This window comes from Cervus elaphus, chromosome 2, assembly GCF_910594005.1.
Source record: "Cervus elaphus chromosome 2, mCerEla1.1, whole genome shotgun sequence".
Classification (NCBI taxonomy): domain Eukaryota; kingdom Metazoa; phylum Chordata; class Mammalia; order Artiodactyla; family Cervidae; genus Cervus; species Cervus elaphus.
The window spans coordinates 8,599,820-8,615,861 of NC_057816.1; the positions used below are offsets into that span (position 1 = coordinate 8,599,820).

Sequence of the window (16,042 nt, forward strand, 5' to 3'; positions counted from 1 at the left end):
TCACTGAAGTGGCGGGAGTGAGGGGGGTGGGCACTCCAGCCAGTACCACTTGAATGATGAGGTCTGAGCTGCAGATAGAGGCAGGGGTGGGGGCAGCTGCCTCGGAGGACGAAAGAGGGAGCCTGGTACTTAGGAAGTGGTGTGGAGGGCAGACAAGGCCAGTGGCGGCAAAGGGAGGCCCCTCCATTCCTTCTAGATCTGGTCATTTACTCTGCAGCAAGGGGATGGTGACTCCAAGGAATTCCTGCCTGGGATTACAACAGCCTTCAAGGAACAAGGGTTTCCCTTGTGGCTCAGCTGGTAAAAAATCCATCTGCAACACAGGAGCCCTCAGTTCGATCCCTGGGTTGGCAAGATCCCCTGGAGAAGTGAAAGGCTACCCACTCCAGTATCCAGGCCTGGAGAATTCCATGGACTCTTGAGCGACTTTCACTTTCAAGGAACAAAGAACTTGGGGGTGGGGGGTGGGGTGGTGGAAGCGGAATTCCCTCTCATGAGAAGACTGTCAAATGATGCTCCAGCATTTAAAATAGTCTCCTTCCCCAAGGGCTGGGGTGCCTTCCTTCATGTCTCCAGGGTAAAGGAGCTGCACTCACCGTCCCCGGCTGTGCCCCCAACCCACGGGGCTGAGGCCACAACATGTGGCAGCTACAAGACAGCTGTTGACTCTGCCCCTTTCCTCAGATCACTGTCCCGCCAGAGCGCAAAGACTCTGGGGGCTCAGGGCTCCACCCTGGCCGCCCTCTCCACCTTCAGGCAGAGGTGACCACCGGCAGCAACATGAGGGCGCTGGCCCTCAGCGTCCGCGGGAAGTACTGAGCCCTGGATCCCGGCCCACTTCCTGCCCCTGTGCCCTGGGCCGCGCTCCGGCGGGAGTCCACCTGGGAGAAGCCGCATGGCTCCGTCTGGCACACTCAAGAGGCCTGAGCCTCCCCCAGCTCGTAACTCTCCTGGCCGGTCAGGCCTGACGTGAGTTACCCTTCCTTTGGGCCTCTGTCTTTCCTAAGTGAAGAGGGGGCCAGAATCTTTTCAAGAGATGAAGAATATTCTGAGTACCCCAGTGAAGTCAGAGAAACACCGACACGCTCTTCTATTCAACTCCCACACAAATGTTCTGGAATTTATGTTTGCCTGCAGATATTAAATGTCACCAACACTTGGCCTGGGACTCTCCAACGAGCAAAGCAGGCACCCTTCAGGAGAAGACCTCTGACCTGGGCTTCTGAGAAGTGGCACAAACATATGCATTCGCTGGTCTCAGTTTCCATGTCTGGCTCCTTGCCTTAAACGCCCTGAGGTTTTCCCCGCCTGAGGCTTCCTTCACAGGAAGAGGTGTGGGGCCATCACAGCTATGTGCCCCGGGGGTTTAGATCCAACGCTGGATGGTCTGAGCCCAAAGCCTTGGCACCCTGGCACCAGGAAGCCGTCCCAGCAGCTGAACAAAGTGTCTTTTATTTGTGACACACAAACACAACCAACACAAAGAGATCACTTTTCCCTTTGATTCCAGTGATAACAAGTTGCTAAAGAAAAAAATATATATATATATATCTCAAGAAGGCGTATTATCTCCAAAGTTTCCTCTAAACAAAAAAAAAAACAAAAAAACAGGAAGGGTTAAAAAGAACCACACACATGTCATGTACACATCTGACATCAATGCAAATAACCTGAAACAGAGTGGAAACCAACTAAAAAACAAATCTCAAATTAATTATTTTTTAACATGCCCCAAACCAACCAACCAAAAAGCCTGGTACAAGACCTGCTGTTTCTTAAAACCAAGAGCTTGGCGAAATGGCGACTGATGGTTGAGAACTGAACAGGCTCAATGGCAACAGGGTGACCTCCCTGCCCAACCTGACCACCCCCCATCCCCAGCAGCCTCTGGGTGGTGGCAGAGGCGACTGGACAAGCAGGGCCCACACCAAGTGTCCATTGACCAATGGGGCTCAGTGCCAGGTATCCAGTGAAGGGAAAGAATCATGGACACTTCACTCCCTTTATGTGGGATTTACACTGGGGTCCCTCTGGGGCCCTGTGAGTGGGAGGTTATCAGAAATCCATGATCTAAAATGATGAATATTTATCATTCTGTGTCCTTTGACAGACAGCAGGGATCAAAGGAAAAGCTCTTCCTAAATATGCTTCCTTTGTTCCATGAGTCTTAGAAGGAACCCTCTAATGTCCTCCTAGCAATGAAAACCCTCCCCTTTGGGTAAAATCTCCTGGGAGCCAGCTGAGTGGGCCAAAGGTGGGTTTGCTCCAGTGTGAAGGTGTGCGGCCCTCTCCAAGGGAGTGCCACGTCCACCGCTGGGCAGTCAAGAGCATCGCAGAGTGCTCAGCAGGGAGGCTGTGTGCCCCAGCCCCGCACACGTGGGAGCCTGGGGGAGAAGCCAGAGCAGCCTCGGGGAGACAGGCCAGCACAGGCGGCCTGGGCCAGGGCAGGGACTGGGGTGAGTTAACTGAGGTCAGAAGCACTGACCAACCTCCTGGGATCAACACTCCGCAGGCAGGACCTTTGGGATGCTCTGGAAGGCAGAGCTCCAGTTGTCCCAGGGGAGGCGGCAGGTGCTTTTTCCTGGATAAGGATTTGGTCATTCTCTTCCCTGGAAGGAGAGTAAGGTCTGGGGATGAGGGGTAGCCTGAGCTCTGACCTTGTGCCCTGTCCACCCCACGAGAGGAGAGGAAGGGGCTCCCCCGCCCACCTGCCACCAGGGAGGGCAGCTGTGGGGCCGCGTCCCGTGCTGAGGGAGCAGGGGCCAGGCTGGGGGATGCAGGCAGGAGGCCTGCTGCTGGCTGGGGGCTCTCCGAAGGCTGGGGGCGGGGGCGGGGGTGGCGGTGGGGAAGGAGACCCACCCTCAGAGAGCTAACAGCACCAAGATATGAGAGGAAACAGCATTAAATATGGCAGGAACGAGGGGCCATAAGGGGGAAGACGAGGGGCTCCCTGATGTTATTTCCCCCTTGAGAGTCAGACGGGGTGGGGGGCAGGCGAGAGGCAGAGGGAGGCAGCGAGAGGGGATGGAGACGAGCAGGCCAGGCTCCAGCTCTTTCCTATGAACAAAAACCTCGGGTCACCGCCTTGGGATCACGGGGCCAAGCTCGGGATGCAGCCCGGTCAGAAGCCAGAGAAGCCATGGTCCCCACACAGGCCCCCGACTCTACTTCCTGGCCCCTTAGCACCTCGCTGACAACCACAGGCTCCCGGAGCCAGCTGGTCCCCGGGACAACTCCACTCTAACTGCGAATCCACAAAGGCACAGCCAGGAAGAGCGCCCTTGCTTCCCCAAGTTGTGACATAAAAGACCTTCCAAGGGTCTCCATCGAGCAGCCCCTCCACCGAACAGGGGGAGTCACTCTGAAGCCTCTCGGCACAAAAGCCTACGCCGAGTCCATTCCTCTTTGGGAACCAGCCAGAGCCTGACCCAGGGCTCCAGGATGTTCACGAAGCTGGGAACAAACGCTCCACTCGTCCAGCTGTGTGTGGCGGGGAGGGGGCTTGTCAGGAACCCGGCGGCAGGGAGGAAGCGGAGCCCCACGCTCAGGGCCGAGGGCCGCGTGAGAAGGGAGCCACTGTGCAAGGACGCGCCGAGTGCCCGGCCCCTTGCTGCCCCTCCCGGCAGCCTGCCCTTCCAGGGGAAAGCAGGAGGGGCAGACAGACCACCCCTCCCCGGGGTGGGGGCTGAGGAGGCCGCCTGGAGAGCGGCGGGAGACCGGGGAGAGGACAGGCCTTGGAGAGTGCGTTCCGGCTTGGGACTCAGTGGCAGCAGCCGCCACAGTGCCCGCCCGAATGGGAATGCTGGCTGTCCCCAAACTTGGTCCTCCGGCTCAGGATCTCATAGGAGCAGTCCTCCCCACAGCAGCCGGACATGCTTGGGGAAGAGTCATCGATTTCAAATCTGCAGGCAGGCAGGAGGAAAGGGTCGGCTTGGGGCGGTGGATGCCTTCCACCCCAGGAGTCAGGGCTCAGGAGCAGGGCAGGGGACCAGGCCAGAGGCGTGCCCACACCATCTCCCCCAGCCCCAGCCCTCTGGACCTCAGGCCCAGGAGCTCAGTATTAGGACAAGGTGGGCCAGGATAGGGAAAAAGACATGGGCCAGCAGCTGCCGCCGCCCAGGGGGTCCCCCCCCTCCCCGGGCCCAGCTCCTTACTGCAGCGCTTCTCTGAAGAACTGGTAGGCGCCATGATTGTGCTTAAATACCGTTAACATAACTTTCTTCATCTGTGTGCTGAGAAGGAAGCAGAGAGAACCTTCCAGAAGGAGAAAGAGGTGCTAAATCACACGTGCTCTCTTGTGCCTCCGTCTGCTGTCTCCTGCCTGCTGCCGGGAGTGCTCCTGAGCCCTGCTCTGCCGTCTCCCGTTTCCTGCCGGGAGTGCTCCTGAGCCCCACTCTGCCGTCTCCCGCCTGCTGCTGGGAATGCTCCTGAGCCCCGCTCTGCCATCTCGGGTGGTGCCGCCCTTGGACACGAGGCTGCTCCCCGCCTGACTGACTTCTCCTCTGCATCTTCTCTGCGTCCCAGTGGAGATGCACAGAACAGGCACTCAGGGGTGCTTGCTGCCCTCAGCCCACTGCACCAAATGTGGAGTCATGGCAGGGCAGGGAGGTTCTAGATAACTCTTCTTCCAGAACACTCCTGTGAGCCTTGTCCCCACCGCCCCTCTCCCAGGCGTACGGCAGAGGCAGCTCCTCCCAAGAGTGGCACGCGCACATACACACACACCCCCCACCTGTTGGCCATGAGCTGCAGAATCTGTATGAGGAACTCACACACTCACACACACACCCTCCCTACCTGTTGGCCATGAGCTGCAGAATCTGTATGAGGAACTTCCCCAGGCCTTTCCGCCGCACCTTGCTCTCCAACTGCACCTCGTAGCTGGGGGAGGAAAGCAGAGTGAGCCTGCAGGGGCCGTGAGGCCTGGCTCAGGCCCAGACACGCACGTGGCCTCTGCCTCCTCCCCGGTGCCCACCCCTGCGCCATGGCCCCTACCAGTACAGGACTTCATCCCCGCACTCCACGTCAAACCGGAAGTGAGAGAAGGCAACGGGCACGGATCGGTTTTCCCAAGCGATGAGGTACCAGGCTCGGTCATCCGTCATCTCCTCGCGCTTCTCTCGGTCCTTCCAGCCCCACTCGCTCTGCTCGTACCTGGGAGACAGCGGCAGTCAGGACAGGGACTCCGCAGAGCACAGGCAGCCCCCTCCCACCCAGGTGAGCGTACATGGTCTGCATGTTGGTCTTGGTCAGGTCGAAGGCCCAGTCCACAGTGGCCGGCTCCAGGCCGGACACTCGCTTACATTCAATGGAGACGTTCAACCTGGAAGAGGAAAAGGAGGCGTCTGGAGCCAGTGCCAGGCCCAGCACCGCCCGCTGCCCGGACAGCCTGACGACGAGGCGCTCCTGGTCTCAGTTAATCTACAGGGAAAAGCTGAGCCCAGATGTGACTGCAGAAGGTGCCTGTGAAGGAACGAAGCCATTCAGGCTGAGATTAACGACTGTCATCACCAGCCTACCACCATCCTGACCACAAGCCCCACTTCCTGCCACCCCCCTGCACCGTCCTTATCAGACTCAGCACTGTGTCAACTCCAGCCCCTCTCGGCTACCTCTTTGCTTTCTCTGCCCGCTCTTCTGTACTTTGTTATAAACACCTGAGTCTTCTCTGTTCCCTTAGTTCCTGCCCTGAGGCATTTTTCCTGTTGCTTTCATTTCTGAATCCAGTCCTCACTGGGCGCCCATGGGAGCCCTTTGTTCTTATCTCCCAACCTCACCCGCGAAAGTGGCAGGATGACCTCAGGCCCTTCAGGAAGACGGTAGCCCCCATCCCCCTGAGGAGTCCTGCCTGCTGCCTCCTCTGAGGACACAGGGGTGCTCTCAGCTGATCAAACAGAATGGATCAGGGTTCAGGTTCACCCCAAGCTCTGTTTCTCTAAACTAATGAAAGAGGCATTAAGGTATCAATCTATTTGTTTTTGGCCATGCCATGCAGCTTGCAGGACCCTAGTTCCCTGACCAGGGCCTGAACACGGGCCACAGCAGTGAAAGTTCCGAGTCCCAACCACCAGACTGCCAAGGGAGTCACTCGATCTGCTATTTACTTCTAAATGACTTAAGTAAATTACAGTTAAACTCTTTGGCAAACTGTGAAATCACATTCTCCAGGAAGCGCCACATTCTGAAAGGACTGACTCGACTCCTCGGAGGACATCACCCCTGGAAGCCACCGTCACCTCTGCTGACTAGCCCGTTATATAAGCTACATGTGTGTTTGGCCATGTGAGTACAGGACTCCTGGCTCTGAAGAGTCTTCTTTCTTTGTACTACTGACCATGCAGTGGTCAGAAATGACCCAACACAGCACTGCACCTGTCTTAGCTATACATTTTCTGAAGGCTGGTTGGAGAGCATAGATTCTCCACTCAACTGACTTCTTTAAGTACATGAAAGTACAGTCTTAAAAAAAAAAAAAAAAAAAAGAAAGTACAGTCTTAGCCACACAAATCACACACAATTCCAAGCACCAAATGAGCCCAGAGTCAACTGGCAACGCCTGCTTCAGAGCTGGCCCATGTCTCTGGAAGTCGTGAGAACGTGGGGCGGGAACACTGAGATCACAGTAAGGAATCTCTGTTGTTCTTGTTCAGTCGCTAAGTCGTGTCTGATTCTTGGCAACCTCACGACTGCAGCACTCCAGGTTCCTCTGTCCTTCACTATCTCCCAGAGTTTGCTCAAATTTATATCCACTGAGTCAGTGATGCTATCTAACCATCTCATCTCCATTGCCCCCCTTTCCTCCTGCCTTCAATATTTCCCAGCATCAAGGTCTTTTCCAATGAGTCAGCTCTTAGCATCAGGTGGCCTAAGTACTGGAGTTTCACCTTCAGCATCAGTCCTTCCAATGAATATTCAGGGTGAATCTCCTTTAGGATTGAGTGGTTTGATCTCTTTGCTGTCCAAGGGACTCTTGAGTCTTCTCCAGCACCATAATTCGAAAGCATCAATCCTTTGGTGCTCAGCCTTCTTTATGGTCCAACTCTCACATTTGTACGTGACTACTGGAAAAAACCATAGCTTTGACTATATGGACCTTTGACTCTCTGCTTTTTAATGCACTGTCTAGGTTTGTCATAGCCAAACTATGTCAAAGGACTTCCTGGAATCTGAATGATGATGCAGCTTCGAGAAGAGTTGTAACGCATCTGATCACAGACAGGAAGAATACATTAACGTGATACTATGAAACTCAGACACAGCCATGCAAGGCAAATGTAGTATTACCTACTGGAGTCTCTCCATCATAATTCATGCATTTACATTTGTCTTATCTCATTCATTAAAATACTGACACCAGCTCCTACTTCCAGTGCTGGATATAGTCTCTATGCTCCGTAAAACAACCTTGCAAGTTTGGCATCATCACTCCATTTAACCGATAAAAAATAAGGCTTGAAGAGTATGTCGACTTAACCAAATACGGTTAATAAGAAGCATCATTATGATTCAAACCCATGGTGATTCTGTAAAATCATAGCCCTGGTTTTTCCCTGAGCCAACAGCATCTCTGGTACCTATTTTATAAACCAAAGAAACAAAAAGGGGAGTGGGGCTTTAATCCAGAATTGGCAGTGAACTGGATTAGTAAAGAGAATAGTAGTAATAACAACTCACACGGATCTAGCCTTTAGAATGTTCCAGGCACTAACACTTCATCCAATCCTTCTGATGACTCTGTGGGGAAAGTACTTATTTCGAAAATTTAGACACAGAGAAGGTAAGTAATTTGTCCAGGGTCACAAAGCCCTAAGTGGCTTTTACCCATTATACTATATACTCAGGGAAAGAGTGCTGGACTGAGAATGAAACGTCCCCTCAGCTGGCAGGGAGAAATTCCAGAAGCTCAGACTCTCATTTAGCTCATCAGAGTCTTGGTTCTCTGCCTAAAATGAGGGAATCAGCCCAGATGATTTCTCAGCTTTGTTTCCGCTCTGTGGTTCTCGGCCGGGGAGCACAGCAAGCCCCACACAGACGTCAGTCTGAGATCAGGCCACCTTTGCTCATCCGCAGATCCCTCTGTTACCCTAATGGAGGGGTTTGTATCAGCAGGATACTAGCCATTGTTTCTGCTTTTTCATTAACAAAGAAAAAAGAAGTCTGAGGAAGCCTACTCTGGAAAGGTGAATTCCTAAAGAGCAAGGACAGGACAGGTAGGAATGCTGAACACTCACCCATTCCGATCGTATTTCTTGAACACGGGGAAAGCCTCCAGTGGGTCTCCAAGCTGTGGAAGGAAAGAAAAGAGGAGTATGTAGCACAAATGTGGGCTTGGCCGTCACCGGCTCCACCCTGTGTGGACCCACGTGGAGGCACAGCTCCCCAGCCCAAGAGCAGCCCTTACACAGACACGCCATCTGTCTTAGCTCTGAAGTCACGTGTAGGAAGAAGGCCCAACAAAGTTGTAGCTTTGTTTGACACGGGAAGAAGAAACTTTACTGCCTAATACTAAACACTGGCCTCTGAGCATAAAACCTGCTCAGTGCCCACCTGACCCAAGAGAGAAGAGAGGGCCCCTGATCCACCCGTGTCCTTCTATGACGTCCTCAACTAACCTTCCCTGGTCAAAATCCAAAATGGAAAATCATGTCCCTGGGCCACATCCTCGAAAGTATGACTGCTTACTGAGTGGACTAAAAGAATAACAAAACCTGGAACGTGAACTGCGGCAGGAAGGGTGACCCAAATCTCTCCTGGCTCATGGGAAAGCTGAGCCGCTCCCAGTCAGGCCCACCGAGTGCTCAGAATCATGGCTACTCCTCCCCTGACTGTGGCCCCTAAAACCAGGCTGCTGCAACCCCAGTGCATAGCACAACCTGCGGCACCTCACAGGCAGGCAATAAATGTCTGAAGGCAAGAATGAGAAAACTATACCACATTTTACTAGGGAGGCTTCCTCCCCAAGATGCAAAACCCTAATAAAAACTTTTCCAGACGCTTTTCCAATGGTAAGGAAACAGACCCACAAAAAGCAGCAGCCACTTTCTCTTGACTCCACACCTCCCTGCACGCCTGGGCCCATCCCTGGTCCTCCTCACAACTCTCCCAGGCTCCCAGCCAGGCTGGTCCAAAGCCTCACCCCAACCCCACCGCAGCAAGAAGGCAGTAGAGGTGTGGATGCGTAGTAACTCTGTTCTGCCACAGGGTGGCGCCAAAAGAAGTCAAATTAAAAACCAAGCTGCGGTTCCAGGAGGAAGGGACTGGGAAACAGGGGAGAGTTACCCTGTTGGCGGCGTCCACTTTGGCACAGACAGCATCCATGGCTGCTCGCTCCTCCAGCCGCTTCTGTTTCTTCTCCTTTGCCTTGCTCGACTTCCTCTGCAAGAGGGAAAAGCAGAGTGGGCTGGAAGGCGGTGACCAACGAAAGACAGAAGGTCCCTCTGGGGACCCCAAGGGCCGGTCCCCGATTCGTGTGCCTGGTCTCAGCAGCAGGAACTTCAGGTCTGGCTGCCACACGCACGGTCACCTGGTCACGCAGGAAAGACCTGAGCGTTTCCCAGTCATGAGACCATGGGAGCATCACTAGACTTCTCCGCTTCCCTACCGGGAAGAGGACTGGCCTCGGGACCAGGGGGTCACTGTGAGGACTGAAGCAGAGCCCCGCACCTCAGCGCTGCCTAATAAATATTCATCTGTTCATTCCCTCCTAAGGCAGGAACAAGTAATTTTAGACACATTCAGGGCAGCTTTCAGGAAGGCGATGGCATCTGAAGCAGCTGCTGATAGCTGCTCTTAAGTATAAATTTATTCAAAGCCTTTTCAGTGTCTTCAGGCTTCAAGAAACGACGATCTGCTCTGGGGACAGCCTCCTGGGGAGGTGGGGCCCTTTCTAAGCGAGGCCCGGGGCACTCCTGCTTAAGGAGACGGAGCTGCTCCCAAAAACAGCTGCTCAGCCCAGGCCCGTGAGTGGCAGGCGTACTTAGCACCCAGTGACGAGGGCAGAGTGAAGGGCCCCAAGGAGTTCACCTGGGGACAGAGGCCACACTGACACGTGGTCAGCAGAGCCAAGCTGCAGGGGAGGAGCAAAGGGAGGCTGTCCTCACACAGAGAAGCAAACCGCGAACCCCCTGTAACTCCAAGTGGAGCACGTCTGGTCTGGAGGGTCACACCAGGTTTGGACCCTCCCCTCTCACCCTGTGTAAAAACTGGGAGGCTTCCCTAGGGGTCCAGTGGTTGGGAGTCGCCTGCCAGTGCAGGGAAGGGGGGTTCCAGTCCTGCTCCAGGAGGATCCCACGAGCCATGGAGCCCACAAGAGAAGCCGCCACCACGAGAAGCCCAGGCACCGTGAAGAAGAGGTGGCCCCGCTCCCCGCCACTAGAAAGAGCCTGCGCGCAGCAACGACGACCCACCACTGCCAAAGAATGATCAAACAAACAAACTGGGAACATGGGGAAAAGAGCCCAAAGCTCAACAGACCTTGTCCAAAGTCTCTTTCTGCCCTGTACTCCCTTCGGGTCTTAGGACAAGCCACAGCCATTCTTGGAGCCTCCTTCCCTCAACTGATGAGCATGGCCCTTTATACCTCCTTTAAAGTATTAAGCCTGTGAGGTTTACTGTGGCCTGTGTTCAATAAACACTTCCTGGTCTCCCTCCCAAGGAGGGGCAGAGCAGCACAGGCACCCGGGGGTGCCTGCCCACCCAGTCTGAGTCCTGAATCACCCCAAGGCCCTGGGAAGACGGCTCTGCTTTCCACCAGCCACATGGCCTCGTCTGACCCCACCCCTCACTTCCTGACCTCACCAGTGAGACGTTTTGCTACTTCCAATTCCACCGTAGCTGGGACACAGCCCAGGAAAGGTTGAGCTGAAAAACCCAGCTGCTGGATAAACTCTACTCTCGGTTCCTCCAGGAATGACAGTGCTTAACTTCTGCACAAGCAAGCAGCAGGCAAGAGTTCCGATACCAGGAGCTCACAGAAGTGGCTCTTCCAGGTACAGACTCGCCCAGCACCAGCCGTGTACCAGCTGCAGGCTGGGCACTGCAGGAAAGCCGGCTGGAGCCCCTTTCTTACCTTCCTGGAGGAAGGAACAAACAAGAGAGCAGACTGTCTTCGTGACACTGGGATCTGGGGGCACAACTAGCCCCTCTCGACCACAAAGAGGTTTTAGAGCATCCATTTTTTTTCTCCTCTGGGAATCTGAGTTTCAAGACAACACTGAGAAATACACTCATCTTGCAGAACACTTTCACAAGAAGAAGCTGAGGCTCAAAGGGATGTCGTGACTTGTTCAGAGTTCCACAGAGAGCAAATGGCAAAGGGGAGACTAAATCCCAGGGACTGGGCTGCAGATTCAGCATCTGTCGCCCCAGCCACGCTGTCTCCCACTTGGAGAGCCTACACTTGCGGCCAATACCTTCTTAGCTCTGTTCAACTAAGGTCAAGATGAGACCTCGGGAGTCCCCAAGGCAGCTGCTGGGTGATTCATTCCTCATTACCCTTCTGGTATGGTAGCAGCTGACGTGACATGCCCACACAGTACCACCCCAGACCCCACACCCACACTGAAGTAGGGATAAAGAACAGGGAAGCCTGAGATGGAAGATCACCAGGGCTGTGCAATGGGGCAGAAAGAACATGTGTTTTGGCATCAAACAGGCCAGGTGCCTGAGAAAGGAACTCTGCCTCCAGGAAAGGAACTCCACCTCCAGGAAAACGGGGACGCGACTGCCGGCCTAACAGAATAGCCACAAGGCTAGGTCAGAGGTCAACACACCTTCACCATCGAGGCCAGCTCCCTGCCTTCACCCTGCACTCTCTCTCTCAGCGTGATACAGAGCTGAAGGATCGGAGGTGCTGCACATGTGACGTCCAGAACCCGGAAGGCAATGAAATCTAGGTTCCCTCCATAGCGTCTCATTCTTAAGCACTAGAAGTAAGCAATTCCTAAGCACCAGCAGCAGGAGGGCCAGGTCCGGGTCTCCAGATTTATGGGCTCATTCACGTAGGGGAACAGGTAAGCCAGGCAGCTCTTGGAGCTTCGGGCCGCTGTGGTCCAAGACTGGGGGTAAAGAAAGTGCCCCTTAAGCGCTTCGCTGCCTGCACTCCAGGTATGAAACAGGCTACGGCCGCCAGACAGGCTGAAGCTCTCCCCCGAACCGAGCACTCACAAGGAAAAGTGGTCTCCTACTGTTCCAATTAGCTTTGTCCTGCCTTGTGGAGGTAAGACTATCCTGCGGGGACACAGGGAAAGTCTCCTAATTAAAATGGGAAATAAGCGCAGTGAAGAGTAAAGCTCCTTGTCTTTCCCAAGGGAGCTTTACATAATAAAGAGTGTGGGATTTTGAGTCAAGAGACCCAGATTTGACTCTCAGCTCTCCCACTTAATAGCTGTGTGACTTTGGGCAAGTTATTTACTCTCTTTCCAACAAGTCACTCAGTTCCTCTGAACCTCAGTTTCCTTATCAATCAGTTCAGTTGCTCAGTTGTGTCCGACTCTGCAACCCCACAGACTAGAGCACGCCAGGCCTCCCTGTCCCTCACCAACTCCCAGAGTTTATCCATAAAACAGGGCTAACAATGCCTCTACCTCACAGGGCTGTTGCGAGAAGAAAAAAAATGATACAATATACCAGATACAAAAATTCTTTATTGTAAGGATTTCTGTTCACAAGTACCTAGTAGCCATAAACACCTGCTGAATAAATCCTCCAAGATTCAAATCCAGGTCTGAACCCCAAAGTCCATGCTCTGTTCATCAATTAAACGTATATGAAGCTTGCTGTAACTGTGATGGAAGAGTTGTTTTCACATGCAGCTGTCAAACTCCTCCCCTTGCTATTTCTATCAAAGTAGTATCTCTCTCTCTTTTTGGCCACACCTTGCAGTTTGTGGGATCTTAATTCCCTGACAGGGATTGAACCTGTACCCCCAGCAGTGAGAACACAGAGTCCTAACCACTGGCCCACCAGTAAGCCCCTCAAAGTGGCATCTCTATGACTGCTAGTCATAATGGTAATTCTATGACCATGAGGGGTCACAGAGTGAAATTAAAAAACACCCCCATGGGAGCAGGAGGCACCTTTCAGAAAAAAGATTTGGGACCCTTTAGGTTTTCAGCATCAATGCTTCCATCCCACAAGGAATCCAGGAAAAAACCATTTCTGGCAAAGAGAGTTAGTGAAAGTCGCTCAGTCGTGTCTGACTCTTTGCGACCCCACAGACTATACAGTCCATGGAATTCTCCAGGCCAGAATACTGGAGTGGGTAGCCGTTCCCTTCTCCAGGGGATCTTCCCAACCCAGGAATCGAACCAGGGTCTCCTGCATGGCAGGTGGATTCTTTACCAGCTGAACTACCAGGGAAGCCCGAGACAGAGCTCTACATTCTAATTCCTGAGACAACACCTGTGTGGCATCAAGGGGAGAGAACTCTGAAGAGAACGGTGCTCCACCTGAGGCCACCCTCTCCCTCAGCCAGTGGCCAGACCGTCATACGGAGCAAGGCGCTGTGCTGGAGGGTGATGACCAGGAACCATGACCCTTCCGACATGAGTTGGGGAGTCCACAGCCCCCCACCCACAAAGAATGAGGATAATGAGAGGGTTCTGGCTCTGCTTCAGGGAGGGAAATTCAAATCTCTCTTTTGTAATGAGCTTCAGGCCAGAAGAGACCAACCAGGTGGGGGCTGTTGTGAGAAACACATCTGTAACGTATGAGTAATAAGATTGGGGCCCTAGAGGAAGCAGCAAGGATCTCAGGGTCTCTGAGACCTGCTGTTTCAACTCAACCAATGAGGAAGTGTTGAATCAGAATGGCATGTTATGCTTCTTGCTTTCTGCTCAGTGTGGAATGGCTGATGCTGGGCAGATTCACTAAGTAATACCAGGGACACAAGATTTTGTTCCATTTCAACAGAAGAGCTGGGGCCTGGGACCTTTCACTAAAATCTAGGTTAAATATGCCTAAGGCCTCTAGACTTGATTTTCTACACACGAAGCACACAGTGTCCAAAAGTCCTTGCTGAAACACGATGAATAGGTTTTGACATGGATTACATAAAGTGCTCTGACGTGGGTAAGACAACCATTTCTGTCTAACAAGTTGATTCATTCAGTCAATAACTATTTGAGTGGAGAGGATAAAAATCTAGGTTAATAACAGTAGGGACAAATCTAATGAGTTAAAAATAGCACAATTCTATTTTAGAAAACTGAAGGCTGAGAATACAGGGGAAAATAACAGCCACTATTTAAGAGACACCCATGTGACTATTTACATTTCATTTAATCCTCATATCTGTCTCAAAGGGGAGCTATCATCCTCATCACATCCATGAGGAAATTCAAATCCACAAAGGCCAGCTCACTGGCACAACATCATGCCACCAGTCAGGGAAGATCAGGCTGGAACTGGAGTTTCTCTGGCTCCAAAGTGAGGACTCCCTAAAAGGTGGTGGAAATTTCGCGTAAAAACTAAGATACCTGGTGCCAGGGAGGGCCAGTTACTTGCTCAGGAGAGTGACGGGTGCTGCTCTAACTAGGACTTAGGAAGGTGAACTCACAGAAACATGCCAGTAACTTCTGCCCAACCTTCTATCAGCACATGCCCCGGAAAGGCATAAAAAGCACCTCTAGACTGCCTTCTGCAGAACAGGTGGTCACTATCCATCCGGGGCTGGGGCCATCACCAGCGCCCTTCCAGCGCCCCCTGCTCACCTTCTGCACAGCTTCCCCGTGCAAAACCACCTGCGGTGTGAATACCACTAGCAACCCAACTAATAAGACCCACTTGGGTGCATCTGGGAGGCCCCTGAAGGCAAGCCTCTGTCGATAAGGAAGAGAATGTTTTGGAGCAAGAGGAACCTGGTGGAGAGGTTCGAAAGAGACTGGGGAAGGCAGCTTCGCCGAGTAGCGGGAAGCGCAGCGGCCGGGGATTCGAGAGCCCTGAGTCAGGGTCTGTGACCTTGGCTGGGTGCCTCGTTTCCTCTGGCCCTCGGTTCCCTCCAAGCCAGCACAGGCCTAGGATATGGGAAGCCACGAAGCTAGTGACAGCCGGGTGATGGGTGACCCCCGGAGGCGGGGGGGATACCCAGGGACTGCTCGGGGATGCAGGGGGGTGGGGTGGGTGCCAAGAAGATAACAGATCCTAGAGGAAGGCAGAGGCGGGCGCGACGCAAGAGGCGGGGGGCACCGGAGGGGGTGGGGCCCGGAGAGGGGGCTCCCCTGGAGATTCCCAGGGCTGGGCCGGGCGTGGGGGCACTTCGACTGAGGTAGTCGAGTCATGTGGGGGCTGGGAGGGGGGTCACGTGAGGCCGGAGGGGGTCAGGGTCACGTGAGAGGGGGTTCAAGGAACAATGGGGGCGCAGGGGGGGTGGCAAGGGGAGCGGGGAGCCCTCCCAGCCCTGGCGTCTCCTCTCCCTGCCTACTCACCCCCATGGCGACAACGGCGGCGGTGGCGCTCAGCTCCTCCTTCCCACACTTGCCGGCTGGGAGGCGGCGGTAGCGGCGACACTGGAGCGGCGGCGGGCCCCGCACTGCGCGTGCGCCTCGCGGGCTCCCCAGCGCGCCCTGGCGGGAACCGCGCCGGCGCAGAGCCCCGCGAAGGGACGGGCGGGGAAAGGCGCGCAGGTGGAGAGCCTGGGAGGCGGGCCGAGGGTCTCGCAAACCAGAAAGAGGCGGGAGGCGCGGAGCAAGCGTCGCGCTAGGAATGACGTAAGCCCGGGCCCGCCCACCCCGCCCCCAGGCTGTGTCTGTAGCCATGGCAACGGCCTCACAGCCCGCGGGGAAGCGCGCGGCTGGGCAACCCGGTGGGTGGCAGCGCCTCCCCTGCGCTGGCCTCTGCGTCTCCTCCTCCTTAACCTGGTCATCCGCGGAGCAGCCACCTTCCCAGCCGACCAAACGCGTCAAGACCTCCGAAATACCTGCTCCTCCTACAACCCTCGGGCATAGGAGAGGTGTTTGGAACATTTCCCACTGTCTAGATCGTGAACTCTTGAAATCCCTTTTCTAACCAGAGTCATTCATCCATCTAACTTTTTTCTTTTTAA

General features: G+C 54.2%; 1 protein-coding gene across 1 annotated transcript; it reads right to left on the reverse strand.

Moving 5' to 3' along the window:
• Nucleotides 1-1,431: 1,431 nt before the first annotated feature.
• On the reverse strand, nt 1,432-15,656 carry NAA40 (N-alpha-acetyltransferase 40, NatD catalytic subunit). Its single transcript, XM_043870694.1, has 8 exons — nt 15,426-15,656; nt 9,280-9,375; nt 8,232-8,284; nt 5,228-5,323; nt 4,996-5,154; nt 4,798-4,881; nt 4,155-4,232; nt 1,432-3,902 (listed from the first exon to the last, which is right to left on the reverse strand). The coding sequence occupies exons 1-8, from the start codon at nt 15,429-15,431 to the stop codon at nt 3,761-3,763; spliced, it is 714 nt and encodes a 237-aa protein (XP_043726629.1). The 5' UTR covers nt 15,432-15,656; the 3' UTR covers nt 1,432-3,760.
• Between the last annotated feature and the right edge of the window lie 386 nt (nt 15,657-16,042).